Below are 10,788 nucleotides of genomic sequence, written 5' to 3' on the forward strand. Positions count from 1 at the left end.
TCTCTAAAGCAGGAACCCTCTGAGGTTAAAGAACCAAATAATCGATAATAAGTGACTGTGGAGTCATGTCTTCTTAAAGACTTGATTTACATGTGTTGCTGATGTTGATTTATGTTTAAAAGCTGCATCACTTTCATTATGAGGCTCACATGTATTTGTGGCTCCATGCAGATGTTATTTGGTCTTTGATAACGGAACATTGCCTTTATTTCTCCTCCTCTCTATTACAGGAGAAGCAAGATAAGGTCGTCTTACTCGCTGAGATGGCCAACCTGAGAGAGAACAACCAGCGGCTGCAGGTGGAGAGCCAGACTGCCAGCGAGCAGCTGCGCAAGTTCAGCGTGCTTCTGACCAATCTCAACAAGCCGGGCAGCGACCACGAGGCTCACTCCTTAGCCGATTCACAGAGGGAGTGACCGACAGCCAAGGAAGAGAGTGAGGTTCAGGCCAGAGGGAGGGGCTTTCAGTTCCCATGATTCCTTGCACTCACAGGGGCGGCAGATGTCACACTCAGCTTCCACTGGGCTGCCTTAAACCAGAGAGAAAAAGATGATCTGGATTTTTTTAAACCCTTCCAGTAGAGAACCTCCCTCTCTACACGCTCCCTGCTCTGAGCCTGTTTATTTTTCTAACTGACGTCTGGATATTTGTCACACGGTGTAAATACATCTGCTACTATGCCGGAGGAGCGAGCAGGAGTGGAGATCCTGACTGTTTTAGAGAACACTACATCACCTGGAGAGGCCTAATACTGTTCCTGCAGCCAATCAGCCAAAAAAATAAATAAATAAGACTGCATCTCCCAGAATGCACTAGAAGAGAGGAAGCTCTACAGACGTGGTACTGTAGATAGATACCTGTGTGGTACAATTCTCATATATCAGTTATATCGACAATGTACTGATATTGTATAAGAGACGTACTAAAGGTGTGTGTGTGTGTGTGTGTGTGTGTGTGTGTGTGTGTGTGTGTGTGTGTGTGTGTGTGTGTGTGGACAGCGGAGTGATGAACAAACCTGTTTACTGTAATCTGAACCCTGTGGGCCTCGTTTTCCTGCCCTCCGTTTACACGGGTGACCCGCGGCGGCCCACGGATGTGAATCAAGCCATCAGTGTGCCGAGAGCAAACGGTCGCAGAGCTCGCCAGCGTGGCGGCGTCGTATCTCCCACACAGAGCAGCGTCCTCAGCAGTGCCCGATCATCTCAGACCTGAATGAAATGATGGTTGCTTTAACCTTAAGCGGGTCCTTTGTTTGGTTTTAGTTGCAGAATTTTGAGAGTTACACTTACCTGCTTTCTGGTGAAGAGCTTATTCTGAAGTGATGTGGTTGGCGTAGCCCCACATGAGCCCAGTTTTGACCATATTGTTTATGTTTTGGGGAATAAAGCATGGCGAATAAACTTTCATTTTTACCTTTTTTATTGGACGTACCAACTGCTGTAGCTGGATTACTGTAAAACTGGAGAAATGTTTAAAAATCAGCCAACTTCTCGCTCCTGGCAGCTCTCAGAAGAGCTGGTAGTTATGAGGTGATTCGATGGCTCACACACGTCATGTTATTTTTGCTTTTGTGAAATCAAATTGCTTCCATCACATCGCTGTAACCTCTAGCCGACGTCCTTTAACAAACCTTGTGTTGTTTATGATTTCGTGTGTCGGGCAGCAGAGCGAGCCGGTTGTTGTTTTTGTGTTTTAAGACGTCACAAACTGAACTGGAGTGCATAAAGCATGTGCAACAGCCTCACCAAGAAAGTAAATAAGTGTATTTTCTCAAAGTGTTCTCAAGTCTTCATGTATTTGTGATCCAGTGAAGCTCCGTCTCCGGCTGAGCGCGCTCACAGGAAACATGTACTGTACCTGAAAGCCCGTCACATCAGGACAGATGTGCTTGTTTGAGAGGACTTTTCTTGTGTTTTATACTGCGACAGTGCTCTCAATGATACTGTGTACTGTATTTTTCATACAGAAACATATTTTTGAATGCTGGCAGTGAATAGACAGTACACCCCAACCCCCTCGCCCTGCTAAAACTGTACTGCACTCTCATCTCTCTGATAAAACAGGAGGTTTCTCTTTAACTGGATCTGTTTAAAGTTTCCACTCAGGTTCCTCAGGATGCTGTTAACAACACTCGACCGTTGGGGGGGGGAGGGGGGGTTGATGATGACAGACGTCACCCTGCTGTCTGCACCGTTGTCCCTTTAAATGTTTTTGGGCAGCAGGATGTTTCAAATTGCTGGAAGAGCCAAATAAAACCTTTTTTTTTTTTTTTTTTCTCACTGACCCCGGAGGATAACTAACGCCTTCTTCACCCCACCCCCGCTCCTCTCTCTCTCTCTCTGCAGCACCCGCTTTAAACCCACCGCCTCCTTCTCTGGGTTGTTGTCATTTTTTGTCTTTAAGCAGCTTCAGTCGGGTTCCTGTTAGCAGGATGTCCTCCATCCACACAGCTCTGCAGGTGTAGCTGTGATTTTAGTGTCTTCAAGTCTTAATCTTTAGTTTGCTGATGTAAAAGGGGCAAGGTTGTTTTTTACATATATATAAATCTTGTTATGTATAATTTTAAGCTATTTAAAGCATACACAAGGACCCCTATTGAACAAATCCAATAATGCATTATTACTGGTAATATTGTGCGACCAGTTATTCTCTTTGTTTTTTGTTGTTAATATTTTTATAATTTATTTTTGACATGTTGGTCACTGTTGCAGACAATAGTGAAGATGAGAGGGTACTGTGTTTTCTCTTCAATTCCTCCTTCCTTTACTTTTTCCTCAAGCCTCATTGTTCCTCTTTCCATCGATGTTTCCTGCATTCAGCAGGAATAACTGAAGCAAGGGTTTGGTTTTCTTTGGGTTGTAATAACGTGTACATTTTAAAAGTGTAAATTATGTTTTCATTGTTTTATAAAAAAAATATATTAAAAATAAGTCAAAACATTTGCTGGTTTCTGGTCTTTGAGTTTTTGAGCTGCGGTTCAAAAATAACCTTTTAGTTTCAGATTTTAGAAAATGACTGCAGGGTTGTAAGGAGTTAGTAAATTCTGTGTATGTAAAGAAAATGTTTTTCACTTAAACATGAAGCAGATTTTTGCTGCATTAACAGTACATTTGAAAAAAAAAATTTTGCTGTCTGTCCCCGTTTTCATTTTTAGGTTCCTGGTTAAATGAATTAATCAGTACATTTTTCATTAATAAACGGGTAAAAACAGTCTCTCCCATCGGTGTCCGACATAAAGAACCTGAGTAAATTATTATTTTTTTAATTCTGTATTTAAATTTCATTTGAGGAGAAAAATAAAAAATAAAAAAACCGAACCTACCAGACCCTGTTTGAAAAGTAATCACCCCTCTTTATCATAAACACTTGATTGCAGTTCTGTTAAGTGTGGCACAATTTTGTCACAGCAGTGAATACAACTAAGAAAAAAAAAACACATTCAGTCCATTTTGTTTATAGCAGACAAAGCGTCAATGAAACAGATTTTACACAATCAACACAAGTTGTTAGAAAAAGTCTCAAATGTATTTTACAGTAAGTGCTTTCTGTCTTTGAGTCGACAGGAAGTTTACTTTATACAATGCTGATTTTTTAACTCTGAACTGTAGTGGAAGAAGCTTTAAGTCAAGGAAGAAGATCCAGGGCTTCAGCAGGTCGGAAACGTTTACGAGCCGCACATCAGGCACTCGTCCTTGTTCTCCAGAGAGCACACCATGGCCGCCGTGTTGCGCTCTTTGATCTCCTGCTCCGAGGACGTGGCCGGCTGTGCCTCCTTCAGCTTCTCCTTGTTCAGGGTGAACTGGATGGGGTTGGCGGCAGGCTTGGTCCTCAGATAGTACATCCCAGTCTTCAGACCCTGCGGTGGGAGAAAGACGGAGTTATTTTAAACCCCAACATGTCTTCACGGTGAGGTTTCACTCCTCCTCGTGCAGCTCGACACTCACCTGCTTCCAGCCGTAGAAGTGCATGCTGGTCAGCTTGCCGTAGTTCGGCTCTGCTATGTGGATGTTCAGGGACTGGCTCTGGTCAATGTAGGCCCCACGGTCGGCGGCCATCTTGACTACAGTTTTCTGTGAGATCTCCCATACGGTTTTGTAGAGCTGCTTCAGATCATCTGGGATCTCATTGATGTTCTGTCAAAATTAAAAAAATAATAATTAAAACTAAAGTTTCAGGTTCAAACACAAAGGAGTAAAAACAAGAAGAAAAAAACCCCACCTGAGCTTAAAACATCTTAAACTTCTCAGCTGATGGTATTTGGGACACAGACCAGAATTTAGGGCTAATGTGATGCTTAAAACCATTTTCCATTCAATTTTATTTAAGTAGCACCAAATCACAACAACACTCATGTCACAGTGCTTTATTTTGTAAGCTAACGACAACAATTGAGAGAAAACGCCAACAGATGACCTAGCAAGCACTGCGTGACAGTGGGGAGGAAAAACTCCCCTTTAACAGGAAGAAACAATTTGCTGTGGAAACGAAATAGTTACAAAAATAATTGGACCATTTCAGAATGTTAGACTGAGATGACGGATTTCCTTCTTTGTGTTTTCACAGATTGCTTTGGATCCTCTAAATATTTGACTGTTCAGTGATTTACTTTGTGGCACCTAATCGAAATTAGTTTTTTAATTGATGAACTAGAAGACTAATTATTCAAGATGAAAGAGGATGAAAAACAGCAAAGAGATGGAGTATTGCCTAATTTCATTATGCTTTTTTTCAAGAGTCTTGAAGCTTTAAATGTATATATTTAAAAGCAGTTAAGTGGCATTTTATCTTTTCCTGTAAAGGAAATGTTTGGGAATCAATATTTTAGTCTACAGAATGAAGTTCACACCTAAGAAGCTGGAACCTAGAGATGTCTGTCATCTTTAATGGTTTTCCTCCCTGCTGATGATTACCTGGATGGAGCCATTGTTAGCGATCAGCTGGTTCTTCATCTCCTCATTCCACAGGCCCCTCTCTGTCAGGTCTTTGAGCAGGTGGGGGTTGACGATCTGAAACTCCCCCGAGAGCACCCGGCGGGTGTAGATGTTGCTTGTGTAGGCCTCGATGGACTCGTTGTTGCCCAGGATCTGGGCGGTGGAGGCCGTGGGCATTGGGGACAGCAGCAGGCTGTTCCTCACGCCATGTTTGGCGATCTTCTCCTTCAGCAGCTTCCAGTCCCACAGGTCCGTTGGCGTCTTCTCCCACATGTCGTACTGGAGAATGCCCTTACTCACCGGCGAGCCTTCGTACGTCTCATAGGTGCCGAGCTCGGCGGCCAGCTCGCAGCTCGCTTCCAAAGCGGCATAATACATAGTCTCAAAGATCTGGATGTTGAGCAGTTGAGCCTCGGGGCTTTCAAAGGGATAACGCATAAGGATGAAAGCATCAGCCAATCCCTGGACCCCGATTCCTATCGGCCTGTGGCGCATGTTCGACCTCCTGGCTTCTTCCACCGGGTAGTAGTTGATGTCGATAACCTTGTTCAAGTTCCTGACAATTACTTTGGTCACGGATGCCAATTTTTTAAAGTCATAAGTCCGTTCAGGGGTGACGTACATGTTGAGAGCGACAGAGGCCAGATTGCAAACCGCCACCTCGTCCTTGCTAGTGTACTCGACGATTTCCGTGCAGAGGTTGCTGCACTTGATGGTGCCCAGATTCTGCTGGTTGCTCTTCCTGTTGCAGGCATCTTTGTAGACCATGTACGGCGTCCCGGTTTCTGTCTGCGACTCGATGATTGCATACCATAGCTGCTGAGCTTTCACCACACGCTTCACCCTCCCCTCCTTCTCATATCTGGTGTAGAGTTCTTCAAACTCCTCCCCCCAGCACTCATCCAGCCCGGGGCAGTCGGCCGGACACATCAGGGACCAGTCTTCGTTGTTCTCCACCCGCTTCATGAAGAGGTCAGGGATCCACAGGGCGTAGAACAGGTCCCTGGCTCGCTGCTCCTCCTTTCCCGTGTTCTTCTTCAGCTCCAGGAAGTCAAACACATCGAAGTGCCAGGGCTCCAGGTACATGGCGAAGGCGCCGGGTCTTTTGTTGCCCCCCTGATCAACATAACGCGCTGTGTTGTTGTAAACCCTCAACATTGGGACGAGCCCGTTGGAACAGCCGTTGGTGCCGGCGATGTAGCTCCCCGTGGATCTAATGCAGCTGACTGCCACGCCAATCCCTCCAGCTGATTTGGAGATGAGGGCGCAATGCTTCAGCGTGTCGTAGATCCCCTCGATGCTGTCATCCTTCATGGCGAGCAGGAAGCAGCTGGACAGCTGCGGCCTGTTGGTTCCAGCATTGAAGAGGGTCGGGGAGGCGTGGGTGAACCACTTCTCTGACAGCAGGTTGTAGGTCTCGATGACTGCTTCGATATCCGTCCCGTGGATTCCCACAGCCACCCTCATGAGCATGTGCTGCGGACGCTCAGCTACTTTGCCATTGATCTTTAGCAGGTAGGAGCGCTCCAGAGTCTTGAAGCCAAAGAAGTTGTAGGAGAAATCTCTGTCATAGATTATGGCCGAGTTAAGGCGGTCTTTGTTTGCAAGAACAATGTCAAGTGTGTCTTTCGAAATCATGGAGGAGTGGCGTTTGTTCAGGGGGTTGATGTAGTTGTACAGGTCCTCCATGACGTCGCTGAACACCTTCTTCGTCTCTTTGTGCAAGTTAGAGACGGCGATGCGTGCTGCGAGGATGGCGTAGTCGGGGTACTTGGTTGTGAGAGTGGCAGCGATCTCCGCCGCCAGCGTGTCGAGCTCCACAGTGGTGACGCCGCTGTACAAACCCTGGATGACCTTCATCGTGATCTGGGCTGGGTCCACAAACTCCATGTTGAGTCCGTAGCAAAGCTTCTGGATGCGAGATGTGATTTTGTCGAACATGACGCGCTCTTGGCGTCCATCTGAAAAATAGAGAAACGCGTTTTTACTTCAGTGTAAATTAGCGGGCAAAGCTCAGGAGGTAGTAGCTTCACTTTCGCTAGAGCAGAGCATGAAATATGAAGTGTTGAAGGAAACAATTGTACGTGCCTATGAACTGGTACCTGAGGCCTACAGGCAGAAATTTAGGAACCACAAGAGTCCAGCAGTCAAACATATGTGGAGTTTGCACATGAAAAAGGGGCTCTTTTTGATAAGTGGTGTGCTGCTAACAGAGTTGGTGATGATTATGAGTCTGAGCGAGTTAATGCTACTGGAGGATTTAAAAAAAATTCACTACCTGAGAGAGTCATAATGTTCTTAAATGAACATACATGGCAAGTACGGCAGTATTGAACAACATCAGATTTCAGTCCTGGCCAGAAGAAATGTTTCAGAATTCTGCTGTAGGTCTTGTTAACCCCCAAATGTCCTGACCATGGATGGTCATGTGCTAAGGACAATACCTGGGTACGATAGGCAGTAGGTACAACCACCAAATTCAGGATTGGTTGTATTTTGTCAGCAGGTGGAACTTTGGCCTGAACCTTAGATCCAGAGATAAATGTGATCCCGTCACCAAAGGGATCTGACCTCATAAAGGAATCAACCAAGTCTGGGCCCTCATAACTACACAAGCTGGAAAAATGGCAGGCTGGTCTTGGGCTGAGTCAGAGTCCACAGCACCAATCACAGGACAGTTTATTTAAAAGGCAGAAAACTAAACCTGCTTGTTTCAGATAACAAGGGGCTACACTGAGGCTCAAAAAGGCATGAAGATGACAATCATATCTTTAGATGAAGCTCAACCCAAAAGTAAAGTTTCTTCCTATGATGCATTTAGTCTCTATTAATCGTTTTTCTTTGTGTTTTGTCATTAATCTTTTTTCTACACTCTTCTCTTGTTTAGTTGTTATTTTTTCCTCCCTCTGCTCCTTTTCCCTTCCATCTCCCCTCATCCTCCAACCAGTCGATGGCTGCCCCTCCCTGAACCCTCCTAACAGGAAAAGAACCGATTTCTCTTCTTGATGATTGGGAGTTCTTTCTCCCAATCATCGCCAAGACCTGCTCAACACTGTAAGGTTTGAACATTACAGTTCAGATCAAACTCTGAACACACTGTCAAAACTACCTTCAAAGAGGAGGTGTTGTAAGGGTTTATAGATCTTCTTTGTGACGTTACACTGCGAGGCTATAAAAACTTTTGGCGCCTCTTTTAAGACAAAGACTAAGTCCATATTGTCAAACTACAACCGACCCCACCACCACCACTTAAACACGTTTAACCTCCACGTCAGGGGGACGGTGCAGCACTAACCAGCTCCTCACTAGTCCAGGTTAACCAGCCTGTCGCTAAATGATGTAACCCCACAGCAGACAGAATCACCGGTAACTCCACACGAAGCTAACCGAGGCCTGCTACAACATCGCAGCGCTCACCTCTTTTGATCACATGCATGTTGGCGGGCTCAGGCGTCTCTGTCTCAGGGACGGGGGTGTGAGCAGCTCTCCAGGTAAAGTCGAAGCTGTTCGCGGGATCACAGCGAGCTGCTGGACACTAACTCGCCGACTGCTCGCTGTAGAAGCGCGCGAAAGAGCCCCAGAAAACCCGCTCACCTCCTATTTGTACGGAATGCGTCACCACGGAAGTGAAGAGATGGACAGGCATCTCGGCCAATCAACATCGCGGGACTTCAAATCTGGCGGGACAGAGAAGTGTGTCATAACAGTGGGTCAAAACACACAAAAAAGCAACTTTTACAGTCAAAGTAAACTATCCTGTTAACAGGAAAATGTCACATGTATGTGTACATGAGGTGTATTTGTCTGAAAAGGTTAAAAATTCCCGAGTTAGTACAGAAAAAATGGTGTGTTTGGGGTTTATTGTGCGTTTTCAGTTTGTATATATGTCTGTTTTGTTTTCAGAGGCAGGATTTTGGATCGTAAGAACACATATTATAGTGGTAATTTACAAAGAACCAAAGTATAAATAATAACTGCATGTCAAAGTATTATATTTGTGAATTACACGTTTCTGATGCATCAGTTTAAAAGGTTTGATTTAAACTTAAATCCTTAAAGAGTCAGAAGACTTAAAAATCCGGAGAAACAGTAATAAATAAAACATGTTTGCTTTGTCACAGCAAAGCACTGAAGTTTAATGTGCTGCAGAAGCAGTAGAAAATATACACTCAATGGCCACTTCATTGGGCACACCTACACCTGCACTAAGGCAGATAGAGTGAGGCTTCAGAGTGTAGTCAAGGCAGCACAGAAGATCATCGGCTGCCTTCTCCTCTCTCTGATGGACATTTATTCCTCCCACTGCCTCAACAGAGCAACAAACATCATCAAAGACAGTTCCCACCCTGGTTTCAACTTGTTCAACCTGCTTCCTCAGGGAAGCACTACAGGTGCAATAGCACAAAGACCCACAGACTCAAGAACAGTTTCTTCCCAAAAGCCATAACCACCCTGAACTCACACATGCACTGATAAACACAGTTCACCCCCCATTCCAAGGATTTCCCTCTATAAACCATCACTGTGCAATAACCCAAACTGTATATACACAACACTATTTATTTACATATTGACTGATTTATTTATTTAATTTTATCAGATTGTATATTTGCACATTTTATATATTTTTTCTATAAATACTGTCCATTTGTATATAGTGTTGCAATAACTGTGCAGCACTATATACATGTTTGCACTGAGTAGGAGATGCTCTGTATCTCATTGTATGTCTGTATTGTGACAATAAAGGCATTGTATTCAATTCTATTCAACGGCTTATTGAAAATATCTAATTAGTCAATCACATGCCACCAACTCACTGCATTTAGGCATGTAGTCATGATCAATACAACCTGCTGAAATTCAAATTGATGCAGAAGAGCATCTCTGCATGTGCAAGACGAACTACAGCAGCAGATGACTGTAGGTCTGTCTACACTAGCAGATGAATGTGCCACCCCCCAACAAAAGGAGGGTGCCACTCCTGTCAGCTAAAAACAGGAAGCTGAAGCTTAGTGATACATATAATCCCTGAGATATTTTAATATAAGAAAAAGAACTGCAATCCTAACTGTATGTCTCAGTTTTACACGTTACATGTTAAAGAAATGCCGCTGTAGCAAATGAAAGAAATCTGACTCTTTAGGCTTAAACGGTAAGTAGTGAGTGTGTAAAATGACAGAAATCTATTACTTATTTACTTTGGTGGTAATGGCCACGGGGAATGTCTGTAAAACCTATGAAAATACAAATAAAAGTCCCAAATTAATATTCTCCTTCAAATTTTCCAACACTTTCCAGGAAGCCGAATTGAAGTGTTTGGGTTAAGGGCAATCTGAAGGCAAGAACAAGAAGATGTACCTAACAAAGTGTTGTGTTGTTTACTGTAGTTCCTTTTGCGCTCCATAGGTGGCGATTACGTCTTTACCCCCCTACAGGCACCACAGAAGAAGAAGCAGTGCAGTTTTCAGTGGAGATGTCCCGTAAAGAGAAGGGGTTAAAATTAAACATTTTTCAAAGGAATAACGCGGCAGTGGAGTTATGATAAGCTTGCTTCGTTACTTCATTTTTGTAGTGTTTCTCTGATGTAGCTGTAAGTGGATTAAAACGAGTTTTACGACAGAAAGTGAGGCGTTACAGGCGGCAGTTTGTGTCTCTGTTGTAATTTATGATGGATTAAAAGCTCCACTGAACATCTCCAACATGTCCGGCGTGTCTTCGAGCTGCGGGGCCGCTGCGTCTAGGAGCTGCGACCCCCGGAGTCCGCCGAGCTGCAGCTAATGATGGGCTGCCGCTGTGCTGCAGGAGGGCAGCGTGCTGTGTCGGATGTCCCCCTCGGCTTTGCTTCTCAACAGCC

At 44.5% G+C, this 10,788-nt stretch overlaps 2 protein-coding genes across 4 annotated transcripts in view; one reads left to right on the forward strand and one right to left on the reverse strand.

The window, feature by feature from the left end:
• Positions 1 to 2,937, forward strand: part of sipa1l3 (signal-induced proliferation-associated 1 like 3) — an 88,710-nt gene extending 85,773 nt beyond the window's left edge. For all 3 annotated transcript variants that reach the window (XM_085243557.1, XM_085243556.1, XM_085243558.1), the window contains one exon: positions 231 to 2,937. In XM_085243557.1, the coding sequence (XP_085099683.1) occupies positions 231 to 416 (186 nt within the window). In that variant the 3' untranslated portion in view covers positions 417 to 2,937. The remainder of the gene's footprint in view (positions 1 to 230) is intronic.
• LOC146559801 (ribonucleoside-diphosphate reductase large subunit) lies at positions 2,644 to 10,416 on the reverse strand. The gene is made up of 5 exons (XM_085243560.1): positions 10,293 to 10,416; positions 8,349 to 8,608; positions 4,911 to 6,892; positions 3,945 to 4,133; positions 2,644 to 3,856 (listed from the first exon to the last, which is right to left on the reverse strand). Exons 2-5 carry the CDS (start codon positions 8,365 to 8,367, stop codon positions 3,665 to 3,667), a joined length of 2,382 nt encoding a protein of 793 aa, XP_085099686.1. The 5' UTR covers positions 8,368 to 8,608; positions 10,293 to 10,416; the 3' UTR covers positions 2,644 to 3,664.
• Between the last annotated feature and the right edge of the window lie 372 nt (positions 10,417 to 10,788).

This window comes from Mchenga conophoros, linkage group LG14 (assembly GCF_057382185.1).
Source record: "Mchenga conophoros isolate Kocher_MC1m ecotype Shallow Benthic linkage group LG14, M_conophoros_male_GT1.1, whole genome shotgun sequence".
Classification (NCBI taxonomy): domain Eukaryota; kingdom Metazoa; phylum Chordata; class Actinopteri; order Cichliformes; family Cichlidae; genus Mchenga; species Mchenga conophoros.